Source organism: Filicampus tigris, chromosome 6 (genome assembly GCF_054856515.1).
Source record: "Filicampus tigris isolate MCC_2025a chromosome 6, RoL_Ftig_1.0, whole genome shotgun sequence".
Lineage (NCBI taxonomy): Eukaryota > Metazoa > Chordata > Actinopteri > Syngnathiformes > Syngnathidae > Filicampus > Filicampus tigris.
The window spans coordinates 21400488-21425537 of NC_141222.1; the positions used below are offsets into that span (position 1 = coordinate 21400488).

A 25050-nucleotide genomic window follows, 5' to 3' on the forward strand; every position below is an offset into this window, starting at 1 on the left:
CCGTCCGTCTGTCCAGATGGACAAAGGCAACTCGCGTATGAAGCAACTCAAGCGTCAGCTGGAGGAGGCGGAGGAGGAGGCCACCAAGGCCAACGCGTCGCGCAGGAAGCTGCAGAGGGAGCTGGACGACGCCAGCGAGGCTAGCGAGGGCCTCAGCCGCGAGATCAGCAGCCTCAAGAGCAGACTCAGGTGACGCCAGCGCAAAACTCACTCATGAACACGCCTGGGTGGCGGGCTTAGGTCACATGACTTGACTCACTCTTTAAGTCTAGGGCAGAGAGTTTTTCGTTTTTGTGTGTTTCACCCAACCCAGGGTGGTACAAAAAACGAGTTGATGGGATGTTTTTTGTTGGCATGTACAAATGTAGCCATTTGGCTCAGCCATCTTGTGGTCCAAACAAAAGTACATCTGAAACAACGTATGGCCCCGGGGCCTCATACGGCTTGCTCCGTTCTTCACGCATTAGCGAGTGAATGAGTATTAAACTCTAGAACTCACCTATATGTTTTTCATTTATTGGAGTGATTTTTAAATGACATTAAAGCCAAAATCAAATCAAATATTTTGCATTCACATTCATCTTCAAATGCAACTTAGCTTGTCTCGCAGTGCGCCGGGTTCTGCAACAAGTCCTCGCGAATGGCCGACGGTCTGCCGCTAGTTTTGCCGCTATTCATAGTTTGACTTGGAGGTGAAATGACGTTGCAATGTCGAAAATGCAATGTTCTTGTCGAACAAAAATGTGTTCGGGTACCAAATGAGAGCACATCTGCTGACACCAAGCTGCACTACCGTACGTATAGATATACAGTATATAGTGTTTCAGTTCCAATAATACTTAACTATATTTATCATTTCATGTCGCTGGTGTCGGGGCAAAACCTCGTACCTCCGAAAATAGTCACTTTTCAGGACACCCCAAAAATGGCAAGCTTGTTCAACCATCGTGAAAGCCCAGCAAGCCTTTTTCAACACTTTCAATTGGTCAATAATGTGGAAAAATAACACCCACGCGTGTGGATTGACCAATAGTATCGATTTTTGGAAAAATATGAAACTCGCCAAAATGCGACTTATGAGGTTTTGGCCCGACGCCAGCAATATGTACCTGTGGCTAAAGTCTCTGTCTAGAGTCTCTGTCGCTGAAATGCATGAGTGCAGTCAGTGAGCGTGTCATCGTCTGCGAAAGATAAAAAAAAAAAAAAAAAAAAGTGACATGTATGTTTTGAGAAAGTAAAGAGTAGAAAGTAGATATCTGTTTTCATATGCAGGGCGTAAAAGTAAAAAAGTCGTCACGTAATTTCTTCAAAGTTTGTTTGCCCCGTTTGCCCCGTCCCGATCGAAGCCGACACATCATCCGTTCAACATCACCGGGTCACAAGTTGTTCACACTCGTAAGTCGAGCATTTTCCTTGTTGTGTGTTGCGCACAGGCGAGGCGGCCCCGTCAGCTTCTCGTCGTCCGGCCGCTCGGGCCACCACAACCTGAACGTGGACGGCGCCTCCGTGGACCGCTCCGACGACGACGCCGACAGCCGCACCAGCGACTTCAACGACATCGCCAACGTGGAGTGAACGATCGCACTCGCTTCGACCGGGACTCAAAACAATGCAGCACATCTAGCCGCCGATACCGCGCCGCAGCGGTACCTTGACTTACAAGTGGCCCGAGTTCCCGCTTTTTTCACAGCCACCAACGACTATTGCGAGGAGATAGCGAGGGGAAACCCGCAACTAATCGACACCCGGAAGTTGTAATTGTATACATGCCCGCACGGTGGCGGCAAAGCACTTAAAATGGAGACGCCATGCGGCTAGCATGTACACAATCACGAACTCGTGTTGCAACACAAACAAGCCACCTTCACATTTGGCTCGTCAAATAATATTAGCTAGCATACTCGCTTAACACGCTAGCGCAAACTGATGTGACATCACACATGAGCAAACAAATAAGCGCACGAGCACTTTACACAAACGGTATGAGGTCGTTAAGCTCCCCTTTTGGTATTTACGCATAAAAAATTGCGACAGCCAAGTAGTACACGGGCTATCAGTGGCTGCATTGTGAGAGAGGCAAAAGCATACTTTCACCTTTTGATGGCGCACCGGCCGACTAAAAACGCGACGTCTCAACTCAATCGTAAAAACACGAGCAACGAATTAAACGCAACAAAACCGCAGTTCCAGCAGATGGGGTCAAAGGAATAAGAGAAGTTTAGCGAATAACTGGAGGATAGGTCCTCCATGAATGCCGTATCCAGCAGTTCACGTTACGAGAAAATTGGAGTACTTTCCAAATTTGTTTTTATCAAAAAAAAGAAAAATCATATTTAAAAAAAAAAAAAAAAAAACAAGACTAATTTCTGCAGCACGGATTTGCGCTTGCGTTTTCTGTTTTTTGTGGCCGTATTTAGACAAATTTCTTTACATTCTATTTTATGTTCCCACTGTACAATACAGTGCTGTTTTTCTTATGAAAATATGAGCAATTTGAGTTACTAGGGTGCTCAAGTAATGAATCAAACTAAAGTCAAGGTACCGCTGTATTTTTTTCTTTTTTTTCTTTTTTTTTTTTTTTTTTTTCCTCCTAATCTGTAACCCCAGAGCGAAGCGACACCTCCCTCTTTCCTTAGAGGCGAGGCATCTAGTCCACAAGAGGCAAATGGACATTCTGCCTTTAACTCCATCGTCTTCACATATGTAGGTACAAAGTGCTTTTTGGGAGGCGGGCGGGCTCACACTCTCATTATCAAGTCAATGTCAAAACAGAAAAAGCCGACTCGCACGCTTCCAAGGAACTGAATGCAAAGTGGTTGACGGCCGGCGCTGTGATGAAAACACAACGGACGTGTCAACCCCGGGGCGAGGGAACGGACTGCCAACAGCTGCACAGTGACATCAAAATGGAGGAAGGAACACGTTATGTGCATTTGAAGGTTTCTTTTTTTCTTCTTTTTGGTACATTCAAGTCGCACAGAAAGACTGGGAGACCATTAAAAAAAAAAAAAAAAAAACATATTTAGTCTGCGGAAAGTCAGTTGAGCATTTATTCTTTACCCTTGATATCCAGTTGAAGGTCTGTGTACTAGTTCGCTTTTTGTCCCCACTCGTAAGACCATTCGGTACACTTGTCGGATGACTTACTTACTAGTCTTACTAGTAAAAACTTTTTGCCCACAACTGGATGGAAGTTGTCCGGCTAGTGTTCCAAAGTTGCTAGTGAGGCCAGAAATCAAACTAGTACATGGAGTTTAAGATGAATATAAAGTAGGGCTGAACATTTTGAAAAATAATCTAATAGTGACCCCCCCTGCCCCGCCAATATTGTGATTTAATATGCGCTTATTTTTTTCAAGGACCTCTTCCAATGTGTTTTTTAAAAAACACAAACAATAAATTAATTACAGTTATCTATATCAGATTTGTCGCACATTATTTTTGAGTCTTCTAGGTTAGGTTTCTGTTCAAGATTACCGGAAATAATGCAAACAAATCTGTAATAGAAAATAGATAAAGAATATAAATACTGTAGCCTTTGTGATTTGAGAATTGCATTCTACTACATTGCGATGTCAATTTGAATTTAAATAAATGTTCAGCCCTAATAACAAGGAAATTGAATAAATGTTCAACCGGTTTTCCATCATCTCATATAAAGTGCACATCATCTCCTTAGTGTAAAATGACAAAGATTCAACGTATGTTTCTTTAAAAGTGCCTTAGACACTAAATAAGAACATAAACGGCCGAGGATTCTAGCTCCAAAAGCTAGCCACAACTTTATTTTTGTTTTGTTGCTGTGCTTCATATCCGACTGGTACAGTTCGTGATGATGCGATACTTCCACTCTTCATCACACTTACATTCATTCTGGCTCCAAGTCATATTAAGAAGTCTCAAGTTATTATTGTACAGGATATTTTTCATTTGGTTGGAAGCTTTAACAGCCTCAAATAGTTGATTAACATCCAGTTATGATGGTGATGATTGTCATTATTATTGTTATTATTCAGCAGGCATTCCACTACAAATATTCCCAGTGTTATTTCTTGTATACCTGGATTTCTAGACAGTAATCATTTTTGCTTTTTTTTTTTAAATAAGGAAAATAAAGCTTATTCATTGTAACTTTTTCACTTGTTTTGTCCTTTCACCACAAATTATTTTTGGGGGGATATTTGTGTAAAATATTGATGATAATAATGAGGATGTCTTGGAGGTGTTCTAGGGCAGGGGTCCCCAACCACCGGGCCACGGACCGGTAGCGGTGAAGGTTGGGAAGCGCTGCCGCTTAATCATCTATTAAAGAGAAATCGGAGTCATCATGGAAACCACCTGTTTTGTTTTAATTCCATATTCGACACACAGGAGAAAAAGAAATTCTACTGAAAAAAAAACTAACAAAAAAAAACTCAAATAAAGCCTCTGATTCACAGAGAAATGTCTTATTGTTTACACCTGACCACACTCTACCCCTCCTTCGGTCCCCACTCTCGTCCCTGTCACCCAAACAAAGTGTCAATCACTGCTGTGGGTCACATGACTCGAAAATAACACATACACACGCGCACACACACAAAATCACAACAACAATCTTTGGCGTCATTCTCGGTGCAACCATGTCAGTCTCACACGCAAACAAATGAAGGTGGGCGTCAGTTAACGGAGGTAATCAGTCAGTTAAGCACAATTTAATGCGGGGGGGGAAGTTCTAGTTACTTTTGCACATTTATCCTGCATAGAACATTTTTCTACCGGCGTCCAAACTAAGGCGCATTGTGTTACGTTGGAGAAATGGCAATACAAAAAAAATAAAAGACAAAAGTCATTCAAGTAGGCTACAATCGTATCTCGCGCTTCTCCCTGCTGCATTCTCATTTCAAGTCTTTATCGCGCCACAATAAAAAGGTCCAGTGTGATAGAACAGCACCAAAAAAAAAAGAAAAGAAAATACAATAAAATAAAAACGTCCTGTGCAACGTTCACTCCGTATTGTCGGGAGAATGTGGAATTAACAGTATATTGTTTGCCTACGCATTTTTCCCTACGCATACACATTCATCTCTTTCCAACACACACACACACACACAGCATCACGTCCCTGTGTAAATTACAAATAATTTATCAATATTTATAATTTAAGCTACTACTTAACAGTCGTCAGTGGGAGCGAGAAAGAAGAGGAGGAAGTGAAGCGACAATAAAAACTCTAAAAAAGGGACACGAAGAGAAAAATAAGCGTCAGATTTCTTTCATTCTTGTTTTTTGCCGAGAACTCTGCTGCGCCGTTTAAATAGAAATCCTCATGTCCTCTCCTTCCACAGTGATCAAGGTCGCTTGATGTAAACATGTTGACAAAAAAAATAAAATTAAAATAAGTCTTCTCTTCACCCGCTCTGTCTTGTTCTAGAAAGTCCACTTGTGTGCCGAAGTCCACCCAGGTCCATTTTTAATTATTTATTTAAAAAAAAAAAAAAAAAAAAAAAGCAAGAAAGACAAAAAGCTCTGTGGCGTCCCATTGGCGCAATAGTCAGTCAAACAAAAGAGTCCAATGTTGCGATGGAGCAGCTCTCAGTGGCTTGGCTTCCGCTTGTCTCCGCCCTGACTTTGGTTGGTGTCTGATGACAGGAGAACAGCAGTAATTATTTCTTTCTTTTACGGACAATTTCCCAAAAGTTTGGTATAAAAAAAAAATAATAATAATAATAAAATGTGAAACGAGGAGGGGCTCCGTCTTACCTGAGAAAGCGAGCTGCAAGTGAGGAGGTAGAGCGGCCTGCGACCCGGACTGGAGACTCTTGTACAGCTCTGAGGAGACACAAAATGGAGGATAAGGGAAAAGATCTCATTAAAAAGATAGACAGACCCGAAACCAGCCTACATGAATGACTAGAATGAGTCATTATTTTCATCACGTCATATTGAGCTTTTAATTGTAGTGAGACTGGTTTGTTTGCTGTATTTTTTATTTGGGACATCGGTATTGCCAATGAGCACAGCGTTTGGGTTTTATTTTTGAGCTTCGACCTATAACGACAAAAAAAAAAAAAAAAAAGACTTGCTTATATCACATCAAACCCTCTCATTGACGTGTCACTTTATTTATAACATAATCAGGCAAAAAACTTTGACCTTATATGTGGATATATTGAGATCATTGGACATTAGGAAAACCCTCAAAAAGACCTTAAATATGACAAATGACGATGTGTTTAGTTACCTCCTTATATGTGATTTGAAGTAATACCTCACTACACAGATCAAAGTCCACTACGACCAATTAAACCCCTAATGAGACTGTTGACCATCAAAAAGCTAAAATGTAAGTGGCCATTTTGTGGCATCTATCCACAATTACAAGCCTAGGAGGGTGCGAATGTCAAGTGTTTTGGCCTTGGGACAGCACTCACCCAACAGATCGCTCTGTGCTAGGGGGTATCCTGAGTTGGAGCCGGGGGCCGAACCCATGCCGGCGGGGCCCGGGGCTCCGGGGGGGCTGAAGTTGAGCAGCGGGGGGAACTGGAAGGGTAGCGAGACGGGCACCAGGCCACCAAGCATGCCGAAGCCCAGCGGCAGCGTGGAGGGGCCGCCCAGGAGGGTCCCGCCCGCCGCAGATACCTGAAGGCACACCAGAGGACACATGGAGACTGCTGAGAAACGGTACAGATGCCGCTCGACTGGGACAGGAAGCCTACATGAAACCTTTTTGGGTGGTGGCCCTGCCAGAAATGACACTGACCATAATTGTATCCATACGTTACAAAGATTTAGATTTTCATATGAAGCGTCTTTATAGTTCATTGTTTAAGCCTCGAAGAAAATATTACTTCTGCGTAGTTACTTTTTTGCATGTTGTTGTTTTTTTTGCAGTATAACATCGAACTGAATATTTAACATTTGACAGGCTTTATTATCTTGTTCAAGCAACTCCTTATGGAAGGATTTAACCTGACGCACAAAAAAAGTGTGCAAAAAAAACATCAAAGATGATTGATCAATTTAATTAGATAAAATTCAAAATATTGAATATTAAATGTCAAAAACCCAAGAAGATGGTGATCCCAACAGGAAATTTGTACTGGCCCACTTGGGCCAGCGTGAGCTCTTGTAGTTCGAGTCGACAAGTCTTGCCTGTTTACATTTGAAAATTTGAATTTTAGATGCAGTGCCTTTTTTGTGTGTGTAGTATGTGCAAACCTGGCAAACTTTATTGTACGCGCTCCTTTTTTAAAAAATATTAAAAACGGTGTTCCTACAATGTATTGAGTTACCTGTGAGAGGTGTGATGTCGTGGAGGGTGTGGCCAAAGCTCCCGACGCCGCCCAGCCATTCCCCGTCTTTAAATTCTGTCCGGCCGCGCCCACCAGCCTTTGTCTCTGGCCGTGATTGGCCGAGCCCGAGGGCGACGGCGGCGGCGTTTTGTTTGCGTGACCGACGGCCGAGGAGCTCTTGTTGTTGCCGGTGGCGTTGTGGGCGCCGGTGGCGGTCGGAGGTTTGGGCGCCCCCGTGAAGGCGCCCGCCGTTTGCTTGGCCGCCGTCCCTTGAACACTACCCGTTATGCCGAAAGGCGGTCGGAAGGCTTTGGCGGAGTATTGGTGCTTGGGGCCGGTGGGGTGCGAGGGCGAGGAGGACGGCGAGGGCGATGAAGAGGACGAGGAGGAGGGAGGCGGAGTGGGCGGCGGTGGGCGAGGGGTCAGCTTGATGATGGGCGACGAGTTGGTATTATGGGAGGGCTTGGTAAGCGTGGCCTGCATGGGCGTGATGAAGTTGGGCTGGGGCTGCTGGGGGCGGGCTTTTCCTTGGGCGGAGGGGGCGGTCTGGCACACGGGCGACGACGCGGGGCAGAAGGACGGCAGGGCGGGGTGGGGCGCGGAGACGGGGCGGGATTGGGCGGACGCCGAAGACGCCTGCGACATGCTGGCGTTATTGCTGACGCCGCCCAACTTGGGCCCGCCCTTGAGCACGCTTTGAGGGACCCCCAAGGTACCAGCCGGGGTGCCGGACAAACCCTTCTGATGATGGGGGGGCATCAGAGGGGACGCCGTGGGCGGGGGGCGCTGCTTTGGGGGCGACGGTGCGGGGTGCGGATGCATCTTTCCGCCCATGATGGCGCTGGGCCTGTTGTTGGCGGTCGCCGTGGTAACTTGTCTCTGGCTGGGGGCGCCTGTCGCCTTAACCAGACTGTAGGTGGCGTCAGCGGGCCTGCAGGGTGCCCTGGAGGAGGTAGAAGAAGCCGTGGCCGCGCTCACCGCCTTGGAGGGGGGAGGGCACGTCACCTGCGAGGGGTAGTGGGGGGTGACAGGGGGCGGGGAGGAGGTGGGAATCTGCGGCGGAGGAGGCGACAGGGGACTGTCGGCGGTGCCCAGGCCCTTGGCGGCGTTGCTGAGGAGGGCGAGCGCGTGCGAGATGGAGTCCAGAGACGGGGCGCTCAGATCCTCGTCCAGAGAGTCCGACAGACAGATGAGCTCCGACGGCGACGGCAGTGCCGGCGGGTGAGCGGAGATCACGGAGGGAGCGGACGAGGCGGGCGCGCACAGAGCGGGCGGCACAGACGGCGGAGGCTTGCGGATCCACACGCCCTCCTGAACACACAAACGTATGCAAGATAACGTCAACATATCGTTGTCTTAAAGCAACACGGTGTCATGTCAGTTTTTGTTGATTATGGCGGCACCATGTGGACAAAAGCGGTAGTGTTTTGACAAAAGTCAACCGCATTTCTCACGCACGCCGACGTGTTGCGTGGTGAAATCCTGAGCTTTTGCTGGCCTGCAAATTGGACTGGAATACATTTCTATTTCTAGCGGCTATGTGAAAGATGAATAGCAATGAGGTCATGAATCTAATTTTGTTGAAACAATACTTTTGTTTTTTTTCTTTGTTTTGGGGCTTCTGCCAGTGGTAGCGCGTAAACGTTCGAATCGACTTCTGTCCTTACAGCGAAAGGAGGAAGTGAGTATGCCGTAGAGCAATTCAGGACATTTTTTTTTTTTTTGTGTGCCAGGGTTGCTCCCATCCTCCTCAAAGTTGCTTAGTGCTAGTAAAAACGATACCGACCCCGCAGGGCATGACAAAAGTACCATTCAACTACTTGTAAGTCAATGATTCATCAAAAGAGTTGTGAAAAAAATGGATTAAGGTCGATTTCTTGCCCAGTGCTGCTTTAAAACTGTGCACAATGTGACAACTTTCAACTTCATTGTTTTTAGCTTCAGTAGTTCAGTTGTATTTCACTTAAGCACAAAACATCTGCATTTTCGCTTTGAAAATGGTTTGGCATCATTTCTTTCAGTGCAATTTTTCTCTACTTCTTCACTTCATGAGTGCAGTTTCCGATTTCCCGTGTTGAAGCACGGTGCCAATGTTGACAACATTGTGTTTGTATGCGACAGACCTTAGCTTTGGCCTTGGGCCCGGGAACCACCCTCCTCTTTGCCCTGTGCGGAAGAATCAAACAACAAAGAGTGAGAATCATTTCGACGATGTGCTGAGTGCTCACGTTCGGTGAACGGGGAGAAATTACTTACAATGTTCCAGTGAGGTGAATGTGAACTGACACACTCTCCTTGAATAGAATCCTACACACACAAAACAGACTTCATTTTCTCTCTTATTAATTCACCACAGCAACAGCATCGAGTATTGAAAATGTTTCTGTCATGAGGGGCGAAGAGGACGTTGTTATTCCAATGTTGTCCAGTTGAGGGTGCTGTGTCTATTTTTTTTTTTTTTTTTTTTTTTTTTTTTTAAATACCTCACCTACAATTCAGCACAGGAGAAATGAAATCAGAATTCCAGTAAATATTTGCATGAAAAAAATCTAAAACAAATGCTGACTGCTCACATATTCCTTCACGCCCAGCCAAGGAGTTCATTGAACGCTATTCAGAAGCACAACTGACATAAATAAAGATAACAGAAGGTTATTGGTTTAAAAAAAAAATTTTTTTTTCAAAAGTACAGATTAGGCAGTAGTATGTTGCGATGCTGAACCTTTGTCCCGTCACGATGATCATTTTCAAACTTCGTACTAAATGTTAGTATGATTATGATGAGTAGTTCTCAACGCGTAGACGGCAGATGTGCGCGCACACGCACAAACAGACCTGGCCTGCATCCAGCCTTTGGGCCACAGCGGTTTGACCTCATTCTCCAAAAAGGCCTTGAGGTAGTCCTCCACCGATAGAGAACATTGGCCTTCCATGTCATAGCAGCTCAGCTTCACTCGCACCAGCGTGCAAAGCAGACTCCTGCGCGCGCACGCACACACAATATCAGCACTTTGTCTTTTAAAAGGAGCCGATGCAAAACAGCCCAAGCCGTACCTGAGCTTGTCATCCCAGACAAACTTTTTGCGAGGCCCCATCACCCTTTTCCCGGGTTTCTCCTCATCCTCCTCCTCTGACCCGTTCTTCTCCCCCTCCTCTGACTGCTGCCTGCATATGCACACGGTCACGGCTAAGTCATGTGGTCAAACAAACAAGCTAAGAACAGATAAGAGTATGAAAAATAAATCATACTTTATTTAAAAACTATAAAACCACATTAAAACAGCTTGAACAGGAACAGCCGCACAAAACAAAAGTGAACCGAAAAATATTTCATAGCGCGGTCTCGGTGCGCTCTTCCTCGTCTTCAGGTGCACGGATGTTTTACCGATGAGATCATAGCTACTATGAATACACAGTACAGGATTGATGCTAGGGATGTCGCAATATCGCGATATTAAAATTGAAGGCGATATATCACACTAGTCATGTCACGATATTAATAGCGGCAGATCCGTTTAAAAATTGTTTTCCATTTGTGCGGTTGCAGCACCCTCTGGTGGTCAGTTCATGAATGCCGTTTAATTTGATGCCACCTATGTTTCGGGCCCACCACGCTAATCGCCAGATGACGGGGCCACATAACACAGTTGCGTTCCCCCACAAATCGGCCCGATTCACAAAGTGAGTGCCTCAACAATAGGTCTTCCGTCATTGTAGGACATTTATGGACATTGAGGTTCATGCTAACTGTACTATTTGAACTACATGCATAATTAAGGAGCGCGGCTAATTAGCATTGTGTGGAGACATTTACAGTACAAAACTCAGCTGTCGACCTGACAAATATGTGCGCGTTCCTGACAGAGATTTAGAAGAGGAGCGAAGGTGGAAAGACCTTCTCTATACCTAATGTATATAACGCCACTTACTTTGCCACCTTGGCCATGCAGTCCATGTTGTACCTGGCGATCTGCTCGGGCATCACGCTGCACACAGCCAGCTTCAGCTCCAGCAGCGGCATCCGCATCCTGTCGTCCTGAGGGAGGGAAAAGGGGGAGGAGGAAGAAGCTGCAGTTAGTCAAGCGGAGCCTTTTAAAGACACGTTTCGTCGACAACTCGTCGGCAGCCGTTATTCATGTCGCCCGCCTACGCCGGGCACATTTTTGGGGATTGGAAAGGAGCTGACAAGGCAGAAACAAAGCTGTGAAAAGTCAGGGGGGTGACGGTTGCCGACCTTGGCTGGAGACGGCATTCTAAGAAAAAGGCAAAGTCGTACAGTCCAAAGCTGCGGTCCAAACATTATTAATCACAAAGCAGCTCAAGTGATCGTCAGTGAAAATGTGCGGTTGGAGTCAACGGAAGAAAAAACAAAAAAAAAGAAAAAATGAACACCAGCCATCCTTGCATCCATTTTCTGTAGTGCTTGTCTTCACTTGCCTGTGCAAGCTAACTTTGGGCAAGAGGTGTTTTATTATTATTATTTTATTTTATTTTTTTTTACATAAGGGGCGTATTTTATCAAGTAGCACAGTGGTCTCATGCGTGGTGGGCATCTTTGATTTATTTGAAGTTGGACACACAACACGTCTAACCCGTTTTCTGAAGCCGAGCTGCGATTGGGTCGTTCCCTGAGCCCTGAGCATTTGCGATGTCATTTTCGGGCGACACAAGTGACGGAGATGGCTAAAAACGGGCTTGAATTTCATATTCATCATATTGCCTTGTTTCAACTAGTGGGCCCGCATAGAATATATTCTTAAAAAAAATCAAGTTTGGGCTAAACCTCCGCTTTAACGACAAGTTGTACTACAGAAAACAGGTGGCGGGTGTGTTCACTTTCTAGATCGACTAATATCACACGTGACATCTCAGCCGTGCAGACAAAATCCACCTGAAAGAGAAAACGGCGGGCACAGAGTTGGAAAAGTTACAGCCAAGTGTGACGAGCACCTTGCTGTGGGGCGTGGGCGTCGGCGTGGGCCCGTTGTCGCACTGAGCCGCCCTCACCTGGATCTTGAGGCCGAGCTTCTTGAGCCGCTTGAGGAGCGCCTCCTTGTTGCACGGCACGAAGGCCTCCATGTGCGCGTAGACGCCCGAGCGCACGTCGGGAGGCTGCTTTTGCACCTGTAGCTCGATGCTAGCAGAGGACACCACAGGTCAAGGTTAGCCTCGAGGAACGCGCGCGCGCGCGGCTACCGCGGCTGCCGCGGGCTCGATTAAAGCGGAGATGGTTAGACGGTGTGAAGGGAGCGGCCGAAGGCGGATAAAAAGCCTCGCAGTGCCCTTGCTGGCAGTGCGGAGGAGCAGCGGTTGTCGTACTCACTCCAGCAGGATGTTATTCATGTCCAGGGTGAAAAATTTCTTTCTCCCCTCCTGATCAAACTGACGAGAAGCCTGCAGGGGGGGGGGAGAACGGGGGAGTCAGCAAACAGCAGCTCGCTGCCTCGCCTTCTTAATCTGACTTTAGTAGTTTAGTAGTGACACAAGACATAGAGCGACATTATTTTTTTTGTTTCCAAAAAAACTTCAAAGGCTCGTCTTGTAATGCAAACGAAGCAATTTTGATGACTTATTTGTGAGTCTGGAAGCACAAATAGGGACAGCAAGGTGGCCTTGTTCTGGGTTCTTCCGACATTCCAAAAACATGTTAGATGTTGGACATTGTAGACTCTAAAATGTCCACAGGTGCGAATGTGAGCACGGATGATTGTTGTGCCCTTCAACTGAAAGTTAGAGATGTTGGTTGGGCTCCCGGGTGAAATTTCAGCATGATGCAGTCTAACCTTGATTTGACTTTTGTCCACTTTTGGGGAATGCGGCATGTCTCACTGTTGATTTTTCAGTACTTTTTTGCACAACAAGGAGCTGAAGATCTAAATTCACAACAGGTTTGATCGTGAACGGACCAATACATTTTCAAGGACCACTTCCGCGCCTTTCTGTGACGTTTCCAGTCACTCTCTAAGTCGCAACCTGCAGATGACACCGTTACACTCTAAGCTCAGTGTTTGTCCACTACGCCCTGACAACCGAATCCCTGCTTGAAGCCTCGCCATGGTGACCCAATTGTCACAATGTGAACAGCATGATGAGGAGAACTGTTTAAATCTAGGGCTGGGAAAAAAAAAAAAAGATCGCGAAGTATCGCGATACTTTTTATGGCGATACAAGTATTTACTTTTGGAACATTAGAGGCCCTTAAAGTTGAGTTTTGTGACTGGAGTTTTATTTATTGCACTCCTGTGTAATCAGGAACAGTTACTGGAACAGCTTGTGCCCTCTTCAATTGTGACACTTGAACAAATGTCAAATGGCACTTAAGTTAAAAGTTTGGAAACACATGCCTCCGTTTTTTTAAAAATATTTAATTCGGAAGCCGGATATCCATTACTTTCTGCGTGTGGTGTATTTATCGTAGGTTAGTAACAGACTACGGAGTGTTCTATTTCATCCCTATTGGCCGCCAGGGGGCGGAGCTTAAAGCACTGAATAGTCCCTTCGCGCATGCGCAGGGACTATTCAGTGCTTTAAGCACCGCCCCCCGGCGGTCATCCGGGATTCATAGAACCGCAGTTACAGACGTAACTTTCGTTTTAAGGACCGCCAGTTGTTGAACCATTTGTCCCTCTTGCTTCGCTTCACCTGCCCCCGAGCTCCATGTGACTCACCGCCCGCAGGTCCTCGATGCGTTTGATGAGCGGAGGCGGCAGCCCCCCAGGCAGCGGCGGAGGAGAGAACAGTCCACTGGAAGACCCCGGGCCCCGTCCTTGGACGCCCCCGCCCGCTCCTCCTTTTTGGCCGGAAGCGACGACCCCCAGAATGCCGTTCTCTCTGACCGCGGACGCGGCGTGCTGCTGGTCGCCGTCCAACAAGCCGAAGTCCAGGTCGCCGAGGAGGTCCTGAAGCTCCTTCTCGTTGGCCGAGCCCAGCAGTGACATCACGGCGGGGTCGCCGGTCAGGTCCGCCAGCATGAGGTCGCTGTTGGCGGCGGCGGCGTTGGTGTCCGGCGGCGGGTGGGCGGAGTCGGACGCCAGCAGGTGCTTGGCCGCGTCGGCGGCGCGCGGCTTGTTGGCCACGCCTCCCGCCAGGCCCGCGGGGGCCACGCTGAGGTTATTCTTGCGCATCTGCTCCTTCTCCATGGTGAAGCGGCGCAACATGGCCGCCAAATACAGCGAGTCCTTCATCAGTTTCTTACGCTTCTTCTTCTCGGGTCGATGGAGGCTGACGGCCGCCACTCTGTTGGGAAATTATTTTCATTTTCTCATTTTGCAGGTGCTGACAACACACGACGACGGCAGAAACCTGGCTACAATTTGGTATGGTTAAAGAGATTCCTTTTCCATTCTGATACAAAATGTAGTGTGGCTCAAAGGGAGCAAAATATAAAAAGAAGTTACATAAGCGCGTAAAATGATAACCTGCTCTGATGAGATCTGAGAGAGAAGCACTTGAAAATGTGTTCATTATTGTTACATTTTTGAATTATTCAATATATTAGATACGTATAATAATGTATATTTAACTTTATTATACCATGATAACTTTTTTAGAGTGAAACAGCAGTGCAAATAGTGCACACCAATTTGTCTCAAAATCAGGAAACAACTAATTCACAATCAATTCTAAACCAATCAACAAGATTGATTACGACAGCTTTTGAACTGACATTTTTTTTTGGGCGCTAAAATAAAGAAGTGACGGCGCACTCAAAGACGAGCGGCTTTGTGCGTGAGGTCGCCTTAACCTGCAGCGTGAAGGAGCTGTCGAACACATTCAGCCAGCATCGTCCGCCCTCGCGAAGGCACAATGGCTGCCGCTGCTATTTTTAGCGCTTGTTTTCGTGTTTGACTATTTGGCCTATGTGAGCGTGGATAATGGAGCGCTCTTCTCCAAGGTGGCTGCAGCGTGACAGCGAGTCAGCATGCCCGCCGCCTCAAGATGCACGAGAGGGCCTCGGCCTTGTCACGCAGGCTTCATTAGCATGCTAAAAGTGGACCGACCTTTCAGGACATTTTCTAGCATTTCATGCTTTCTTGTCTTCATTTGGAGAATGATTTCGAGGGGACATCCCCTATTAGGTCAAACTGCCTTTTTAATAACTTGTATCTTCCTATTTGTGAAGTGCAAGGAATTTCGCACTTCTACCCCACTGAAACGTAGTTTACATAATAACAACCCCCGACACAGTTCCCCTACTATGTCTTTGAGGCGAGGCTGGCTGAAGATCCACAGCCACTTTCTAGTGATGACTGTCTGAAATATTATCATGCAGCGGCACGGCCTGAAATGTCCCCCTCTGAGGAACAATAAAAAAAATTCGGAATCCGCCCTATCAAACAGGCTCATTTCAACAAGACAAGAAACGGGGTGTGTAAAAAGAGCTATAATTCTTGACCCTTGGTTATTTTGATAAAAGCATGTCACTGACATGTTATTAAAACCCCAGCACCAAGGTTATTATAGTTAACGAAAAACAAATAAACAAACAAATAACTAAAACTAAAATTGAAAAAAGATTTTCGGACGCAAAATTAAATGAGTGGGTTTAAAAAAAAATTTAAAAAACGAACTAATTATATTTTACGTTGACAAAACTATCTAAAATGAACTGTAATTAAAGCAAAAATGTCTTTCATTTTAGTCTTTCTCAACTGTTTCCATAAATACGATTTGAACCATGTCTTTATTTCGCCTGGGCAGCTGTACGGCCTTAAAACATTTCAAAATTACATAAAAAATCATTACAAAGAAAAATCCCAAACTACGACATCCCTGCTCTACTAACTAACTATTAGAAATTGTGAAGGAAAAAGTCAACCCAAGCAGATTTTTTACAAGAATATGTTCCCAGCAGGCCCACTAGTTGAAACACGGCATTCTGATTAATTTTGTGTTTGTGGAATATAAATTAAGCAGCAAAATGCACTCGTTTTTAGCCATCTCTGGGGGCGGCCATTTTGTCCTCTGAAAATGACATCACAACTGCTCACAACGACCAATCTCGGCTCAGCTTCAGCCGTGATTGGTCTTTGTGAGCATTTGTGATGTCATTTTCAGGCGACAGAAGTGACAAAATGGCCACCCCCAGAGATGGCTAAAAATGAGTGGATTAACACTTATTCCACAAACGCAATATTTATCAGAATGCCCTGTTTCAACTAGGCGGCTTGCATAAAACATATTCTTGAAAAAAAATATGTTTGCGTTGACTTCCGCTTTAATAAGTCTGCTTTTTAAGTGATGCACTCATGAGAAGGACTCATTCATCCACTTACCCTTGTTTCGGTTCGTTGCTCTTCTTCTCTTCCAGGTTGGTCAGCTCATTCTTCTTCCTCGCCTTGGCCTGTTCACTGTCGTCATTCGCGTTCTGCTATAAGAGGACAAGATGCCACTTAACTCAGCCAATGATGCGGTGTGATTAAGCGCAAACGGGGGCTAGCTCACCTTGCCGTCCTCGCCCTCAGAGTCGGACGCCGCCCGGAACTGCAGCGTTCCGGTGTTGATGTAAAAACCGCCCAGCTTCGTGGTCAAAGAGGCCGGTACCAGCTCGTCATACTAACGGACAAACAGGAAAAAAAAAAAAAACGTTTGCTGCCACACTCAAATCATCAGTGAGTAAATTGAGCGTCATCAATCTGTTGATTGCAGTTTGTCTCTTGAAGCAATTGAGTGCACTACTAGCATTGCTCTGCTCAATTAGAAAAAGCAACATTCAGAAGAGGGAAATTATCCCACAGTATTATTAAAAAATATATATATATATATCAAAAATATCAATAAATCGATTTCTAATGAAAGCAATTCCTAATAGTAGCCTTCTATCCTAACAGTGACGTGCGGGTTAATGCCCCACTTGCAGTGGACCTTCGTGGTGTGAAAATTAATTCCTCAATCTGGGTATTTGTCCAGAAAAAAACAAAAAAAGGAATGGCTTCTTCTTTTGGTGAGGGGCCAACAAAACACGTCACCTTTTTATAAAGTTTTACGAAAATGGGTGACGTAGTTTTTTGCGTCATCTTGCTCACTAGCAAACAAAACATAATCACTTGCCTTGGTGGGCGGCGCTACCAAAACAAGAAGTTTAATAAATCAACAGAGAAATGTTTTTCTTTAGGGTGTTTTTTTTTTTTTTTTTTTTTTTTTTTTTTAAATCAACATTTTGCTGTTAAACTGGGCAACTTGTGTGCCAAGTAAATCCAGATATGGTCAAATTTCCCAAAATAATTAGGCTGCTTTTACACTGCAAGTCCACATGCAGACATCAGATTTTTTTTCCCTACTGTCCATTTCCATGTACAATTGATGAAAACAACCTGTAGATGCCCAAATAAATTACTTCTCAAGCATCAACAATGGGCGGCGACAAAAAGGATATAAATAATAAATACACAATACACGTTAAATGACTCTTCCCTTGCCATCCCCTTAACCCATTAAGGCCTGCAGCGCCTTTCTCAACAGCTTCCCAAAACCGTCGGTCGCCCTTGAAAACCTGAGGTTCTCCCAGAAATTCAAAACTTACAAAACGATTAATATCTCAGGACCTGTAGCAGACAGAAACATAAGAATTAAAAAGCTTAGACATGCGGCTTTCTTTGCAGTTTGGATTAACATCAGATTTTTTTTTAAGATAAGATAAGAAGGACTTTATTGATCCCAAAGTGGGGACATTTTCAGCGTTACAGCAGCAAAGATATAGGTCACACAGAGACGCCGGCATAATGTAGCCGTTAATGTATAACATTAACAGCAAACGTTCATTTTAATTTGTACATTTGCATTTTTATATATCGACGGGGTATATCTTATCTGTGTGTCTACGCTGCACTCGCACGTACGTACTGGATTTTTATCCACATTTGGAAGAGGCCTCAATCCGGTCTGAAGGTATCCAATTCCATGCAGTTTTCTTTCACTGCCATGACCCACATCTGAATTGTGCCACTTGAGAGCAAAAAAAAAAAAAAAAAAAGAGAGAGAAAAAAAATGGAATTGTGCCACTTGAACCATTCAGTGTAAATCCAGCCTTTGAATCAACCCTGGTACAACAAATGTGTTGCTATTGCTGAAAAAAACAAGATCAAACTGCACTGTTGTCAAAGACACATGATAAAATGTCGGATATTTAAAAAAATAAATAAATAAATAAAGAGCATAAAACAAGTTGTAATGTCCTCTAATAATGTTGAGCCATGTTGTACATTTTTTTTTTTTTTTAATCAACAAGTCGAGTGCCACTCAATTAAAGTGTAACTCTCAATGTCACTGTCGTCACTACAGATGAGTCAGCAACGACAGTGATGCAAGTGGAGGAATTGCAGTTTTGAAAAGCTCAGAATCATCAAATACAGTATGTCTTCCTAAGGGTGGGGGTGGGGGGCGTGTGACTCACAGCCTCCGAGTTGTCAATGAAGGGGTCTGTCTCATCATAACCAAAGCCAATATCAATCAAATCCTGCATTCTGTCCTTCCTCTTCTTTGTCATGTTGCCCTGCAACAAATATACAAACATCACTCCATTGTAATCAGCAGAACGCCATTTTTAAAAGTCCATCTTACGACCAAAGTGATGACATAGCATTTAAAGCAATAGAAATAGAAAACACGCAATATCGTCAACCATGGCAACTCGGATTTGTGTATTTTCTTGCTTTCTGAAAACATTTTTTTAAAAATCGCTTAGGAAATTATGCTATTAGGCTAACAATGTGTTTAAGAAAATGGTATAGAACAGGTTCCCATGGAAATGTTAAGTGTACGCAGTTGCAATGATACATAAATGAAATACATCACGATGACTCACATATTTATTCTCAAACTTCTTCGCCAGAGCCTCCACTTGCAGTCGTTCTCTTTCGTCATCGTTGAAGGGGTCGTTGGGGTTGGGGGCCGGAGTCACACTTGGGGGTTTGTTCTTCAGCTGCAACCAATGTTAGCAGTTTGATGTTATCAAATTGCAAACAGCAAGAAATTAAGGTTAAATTATTCTTTTTATTTGGGGAGGGGGCAAAGGCAAACAACCAATCTGTATTGCAATAAATAATATCAGAATTATTAAACACAAATGTTTTGGTCTTATAGGTTAGGCTTAGAGAAAATTAAAGGCAAATGACAGCAATATGAAAGACTTTATGTACTTCCATTATTCAATTACAGCTGTTAAGTTGCTAAACACTTTGATTTGCTGTCGTTTAAACATTCACTTCGACAACCTCACCAAATTTGACAAAAGTGTGAGTTGAACAAGTCAGCACGTCAAAAATCATATCACAACAACAACAATGCAAACAAATCTGTGACTTCATCGTGTCGATTTTTCATGTTTCACGAAACAATATATAAACTACACTTCCATGCATGCCTTACACTGGATTTCCTCATGCACTATATCAATAAATAAAATATGCATACATACAAATCAAATAAAGCCTACCAACTGACCGAAATGAAGCTGATGGGGGTTTTTTTCCTCCAAATTGCATCATTTGCGATTAGAAAATGGCATTCGATGGCATTGTGATGCCAATTTGAATTTGATGAATAGTTCACCCCTAATTCACACTCAAATTCAAACGTGTGGACAAATTAAGAGTTCAAAACCTAACGTGCATGTTTTCGGAAGGGGTGGCAGGGGGAGTCAAGAGTACCCGGAGAAAACCAACACAGGAGTGCCGCAATCAAGAATCAAACCTCTCTCACCTGCATGTTAAGCCCCCGATAGACCAAACCGACGTCGGAGGGCGTGAAGCGTCGTGGCGGCTAAATGCGCCGTCTGTTTGGTGTAGTGGCCACCGTCGTAGTGTCGTAAGCCGTCTGTAAGCGTCTTGGGGGGGCGTTTACGTATGTTGCATCGGCGTCGCCAGTCGTGACATTTGCTCACTCTGATTGGCTGTTAGCTAGCAAATCAGCGCTCGGCGCACCAACGGGAAGTGACAAATGCGTATAAACAGCGAGCGCGCCTTCGCTGCCTTAATCTTCTTACAAGAGCAATTGTCGACAATGTAAGTATTTCACAATACCGTGTCAAGAACGCGAGGGTTTACTTCGCGTGGGAGTTCATCGTGAGCGAAGAATAGAGCCGAATGCATCGTTTACGTTGTTATAATCCGCCCCCGGCCAACAGCTTTCCGGTTGGAGTTTTCTAACCATGAGAAATGGTGACTACCGCCGCCGGTGGTATGGAAGGGTATTACATCTCGTGCATGCACAGAAGGTACTTTAATGGTCAGCGTCGCTGTCTGTCGTTAGGGGGTAAGCGTCTGTCACTGTTGGCCAGCGTCTTTTTGGTCTATCTAGGCCTTTAGACGTGCTACCTGCCGCCCATCTCATGTAGCAATGTCGGCACACAACTTTCGGACTTAACCACGTACCCTTCCCCATCGCCGATTTTAACAGGACAAGCAGAATGTTCCCAAACAGGAGACCGCAGTGTATGGGGGGGGGACCTTCGAGCTCTGGCTCTTTTCTGGCTCTCACTGTTGTGCCGCCATTCTCGTCTCCCGCATGCAACAATCAATAGCCCCCGTGCGTAAGCTCGCGTTAATAAGTGGACCGAACCGAACGCAAGCGGAGCGAAACGAACATGCCATACCGAAACGTATTAATTCACCCACGTGTAACGTTACACGGCACGAGCCGTACCCGCTAAATTATTTCATAGACCAGTGGTTCTTGGACTATTAACACGAAGTACCACCTCCAAAAGTACTTGGCTCTCCAAGGACCACCTTTACGACCAAGACTGAAATATAATATTTATAAAAAAATATAATAATTCCATTGGCATTTAGGGGTACACACGGTAGTTAATTATAATTGGCTTTACGATTATGGGGGGATTCATGGAAAAAAAATTCTCCCCTGGACGCAAAAAGGTTGAGAACACCTGGCTTTGAGCATTAATTTGGGGAATCCCTGATTTATATACCGGTAATAAAATGGTTCAACACCACAGATGACAGCAACAAAAATGAACACTGTATGGGTTAACATTTAAAATGTGTTGACCTTTTCCCCCTCACTGATTTAAGAATTAAGCAGCGATGGGAAGCAACAAAGTACAAATACATCGCTACTGTACTTTTTTTCAGGTATCTGTACTTAACTTGAGTATTGTATTTTCTGATGTTTTCTTTAACTCCTGACATTTGAAACAGATAGATTTACTTTTTACTTCTTACTTTTTTCAGCCTCCATGGATGAAAAAAAAAATTAAATAGAAAGCGGTAAGGTCAAGCAAGAGTAAGAGTTTGAATGACTGAGATCTTTTGGATGTTTTACAGCACTTTGAGTTGCATTTCTATGTCTGAAAAGTGCTATATAAATAAAATGTGATTGACTGATAAAAAAAAACAGGGAGCATTAAGTAAGAACAGGCTGGACAATTAATCGGATTCAAATCGACATGGCAATGTAGTAGAATGCAATTTTAAAATCGCAAAAGCTGTATGTATGTAGAATTTATAATAAGTGCAGTCCTCATGTTTACATGCCATTGTTTCATGATACATGAAAAGTTGACATGATGAAGGCACACATTTGGTTGCATTATTGTTGTAATCTAATTTAAGAATTACTGACTTGTGTTTTGTTTATTCCATACTTGGCTGGTAGAATTGTGTTACGTTGTGGTAGTGAACGCTTAAAAGACTGCAAATTGCAGTTAACCCTAATTAAAGTACCGGTAGATAAACTGTCTTTCATATTAATTGGCTCATTTGGCTTGATTTTAGCGTAAGCCTAACCTATACAGAGGTCCTACATCTTAAATTACGTTCAAGACATTACATAATTCCATTTGAAATAAAATTCAAGACCAACTTCCCAGTATTCCCAATGTTCCATGTGAATGATACACATCCGCTATTAAGAGTCCCAACTAAAAATACATCGTTTTATTGGTTCTGTGTTTGTGATTGTGTGCTGTTACCACAAGTGGTAACAAGTGTAATTCGGTCAAATATTTGTTTTAAAGAATGTTAACATTTTGTGATTTCAGAATATTTACCATCATAAAATTCTACTTAGATGTTAACATTTAGCATTTAACATGATTATGCGTGTGCGTGTGTATGAAATTGATAAACCCCTGTTAAGTTATTTCCGAGGCTCAGGGTTAACTTCAGTACTTTAAGTTTCATCTGCCTTTCTTTTGCCCACAAGTATCTCGACTTCTACCTAAGTACAGGACGGGAGCACTTGTGCCATCTCTGTCTTGAAGTGGTGTAAATAAAGCAATCCGTGTTGGGCCCCGGGTGCAGTGTGTGCCATGCTACGTCCCGGTGCTCATCGCTCAGCTGCAGCCAGAGGGCCAGCGAGCGAGCAGGAGGAGGAGGCTGCTGCTGCTGCTGCATGTGGCATGTGGACGCCTCTATAATGGCTGTGTGACTGTTGCTGGGCAAGCAAGAGGCGGCGGCACAGGTAGCACAGCACCACCATGTCATAATATCAGACAGCTTCCACTCCAAATGGTGTTAAACGACCGAGTTGGGAGTTGAACAAGAAGCGCCCCCCCCCACCTTCGCTGGCTTTCTGCTTTGGTCATCCACAGAAGGACAAGGTGCACCCCCCCCCCCCCTTCTCGTTTTATCCAAGCCATGACAAGTCCACACAAACACGGCAAAGTGCAATAAAATCCCAAGTCCGGCTCACTAAAGTGAGAGGGGCCAACATACCTGGAGGTTGAGGAGGAGTTCGCCGTAATTGAACTCGGCAGAGGCGCGGTCGTCGGGCTCGCTGAGAGGCAGGTTGAGCCGCACCGTCGCCCTCTTGTCGGTTCCAGCCTTGTCCCTCTCGCCGGCTTTGGCGAGGCGGCTGGCGGCGCCTACTGCCCCGGTCTCCGTCGAGCCTTCCGCCGCCACCGCTACGACCTCGTCGTCTTCGCTTAAGTTGTAGTCGGCCTCGTCGTCCAACCGGCGTTTCCTCGACTCCGAGACGGCCCCGGCCGCGAAGGCCGACAGGGTGACAAACTGCACTTTTCTCGGTTCGGCCATTTGGATGAGCCGCCTTCCCGCACCTCTCTCTGGACACACGGCGAGGTGCAGACCAGGATACTTGGCCAAACTACTCCAAATTGGTGCCTTGAGGACGGTTCCGCAAAGCCCCAACGGCTGCTCAGCGGCTACGCGGAGGTGGAGGCCTCCTCCGAACCATATGAAACGGACTCCAGGGGATGCGACGGTCGGGGGAAAGTTGTTTTTCCGGCAGCTACTCGCATCCTCGATTTGCTATGGGACCGACACATTCACAGGAGCCATCTTGGTTTTGGGAGTAAATAAAATATCAGACGGGCGAAGAGGGGTCACTGCGCATGCGCGCATGCGCGGACCGGAAACAACGTGATACTTGGAGGGGTGTCAAAGCGTCGAATCAGCGGCTGCCCCAACCTTGGACCCGCCCCCTTGCCATAACACGAGATAATAACAGCATTACTACTACTTTGATGACCTTTTGAAAGAGTGGCGGAAGGACAGTCCGGTAAAGACAAGCTCACACGTTGCGTCGTGACGTCTCATACACCAAGGGCAATTACCATATTATGTAACGTGCCAGGGGAACAAAATGCTGATTGCAGCGTTTATTTCCCCAACAACAATGGCAGCTGAACGACAGCCATGGTCATCCCGGTGCTTGTTTTCACATGCCAGCAGGGGAGACACCTGTTGACTCATCAGTGTGTGCGTAAATGGCACGACTCGAAATATGATAGCTTTACCATAGGCCGGATTAACCCCCGAGGGGTTGGGGGGCGGGGGGTTCAAAACAAAGACAATAGTGAATAGGCTCCCCGCTGTGGCAGGTAATATGCTGTGTCTAATCCACTTTTTTTTTTTTAAATCAAAGAGCCTGTAAATATAAACATTTTAACATGAGCTCATTTAAACAGGGGCATGCAGGGGGGTGGGGGCTATGGAAGCCTGGACACGTGCCCTTTCCCTTGATGATGCCCAAAGTGCCTTTTTTTTCTTTTTTTTTTTTTTTAGTATTCTGTTCTCTTCAATACACTACGATGTACTGTAAGTTTAGGTTTTCAAGAATGTCTTTGAATCTTATTACCAGTTTAAAAGAAAACTTGACTACGATGTAGCCCTGTCCATTGTCTTTAGCGCAAGCCTCTACCACTACCTTAAAAGGAGCTTTCGATTTTCTTACTCAAGTTAGGGAACAGTTATCGGTTAATTAAGTAGCTGTAAATTTATATTAAATGGCTACAAACAAGCATTTTGTTCACACGTTATATTTATATTGTTTCCACAATAATAATAAAATACATAATAATTGGAGTAAATGTAATGTTTACATACTGCAGCTATTCTTGTAAAAAAGTTTTTTTACACATGCAGGTATTTAATTCCCTTTTTTGCAACAAGACCACATCCCAAGTGTATATTTTTGCACTCACCCAGCCACAAAATACCATCTTTCCGAGATAAATATAGCTTAATTAAATACAATTAGGTGCACCTGCAGTCTGATAAGATCTAATACATGAGCAGTAATAATAAAACTAACGCTCAAATATTATTGACACACCCTGTGTCTCCCTTAATCAAATGCATTTGAATGTCTTGCACGAGAGGTTTTAAAATTCCTGTGGCTTCTGTCATTTATACAGTACACAGGAGTAAGTTCCACCCATCCATTATCGACATCGCTTATCCTCAAAAGCCCCGGGCGTGCTGGAGCCTATCCCAGCTGTCTTCGGGCAGTAGGAATGAAAGCCTTACAATATCTTCCATCTATCTATCCTTACCTTTGTAAACACAGAATTTTGGGA

General features: G+C 44.8%; 2 protein-coding genes across 11 annotated transcripts in view; one reads left to right on the plus strand and one right to left on the minus strand.

The window, feature by feature from the left end:
- The window catches only part of LOC147146228 (myosin-10-like), a 43515-nt gene extending 39384 nt beyond the window's left edge, over window positions 1-4131 (plus strand). For all 5 annotated transcript variants that reach the window (XM_086034148.1, XM_086034147.1, XM_086034150.1 and 2 more), the window contains 2 exons: window positions 17-189; window positions 1434-4131. In XM_086034148.1, coding sequence (XP_085890274.1) covers window positions 17-189; window positions 1434-1575 — 315 coding nt within the window. In that variant the 3' untranslated portion in view covers window positions 1576-4131. The remainder of the gene's footprint in view (window positions 1-16; window positions 190-1433) is intronic.
- A 197-nt stretch (window positions 4132-4328) lies between these two features.
- On the minus strand, window positions 4329-23698 carry ubn2a (ubinuclein 2a). 6 transcript variants are annotated; one of them, XM_086034155.1, is made up of 18 exons: window positions 22949-23698; window positions 19078-19194; window positions 18667-18765; window positions 18117-18218; window positions 16719-16829; window positions 16550-16644; window positions 13943-14510; window positions 12598-12668; window positions 12282-12411; window positions 11204-11310; window positions 10329-10439; window positions 10110-10253; window positions 9531-9581; window positions 9398-9440; window positions 7275-8585; window positions 6414-6621; window positions 5743-5811; window positions 4329-5621 (listed from the first exon to the last, which is right to left on the minus strand). In XM_086034155.1, exons 1-18 carry the CDS (start codon window positions 23264-23266, stop codon window positions 5575-5577), a joined length of 3702 nt encoding a protein of 1233 aa, XP_085890281.1. In that variant the 5' UTR covers window positions 23267-23698; the 3' UTR covers window positions 4329-5574. The 6 variants fall into 6 exon arrangements, with proteins under 6 accessions (XP_085890281.1, XP_085890280.1, XP_085890279.1 ...); XM_086034154.1 differs by having other exon boundaries at window positions 12225-12411; window positions 16550-16641; window positions 22949-23697; XM_086034153.1 differs by having other exon boundaries at window positions 12225-12411; window positions 22949-23697.
- Window positions 23699-25050: the final 1352 nt, after the last annotated feature.

Excerpts from the sequence above, each read along its gene's own strand:
- ubn2a (XM_086034153.1), bottom strand. The coding sequence starts at position 23,266 with ATGGCCGAACCGAGAAAAGTGCAGTTTGTCACCCTGTCGGCCTTCGCG. Across the intron at positions 12,412-12,597 it reads ATGAATAACATCCTGCTGGA|CATCGAGCTACAGGTGCAAA; the intron begins GTGAGTACGACA and ends GTCCTCTGCTAG. Across the intron at positions 11,311-12,224 it reads CGCCCACGCCCCACAGCAAG|GACGACAGGATGCGGATGCC; the intron begins GTGCTCGTCACA and ends TCCCTCCCTCAG.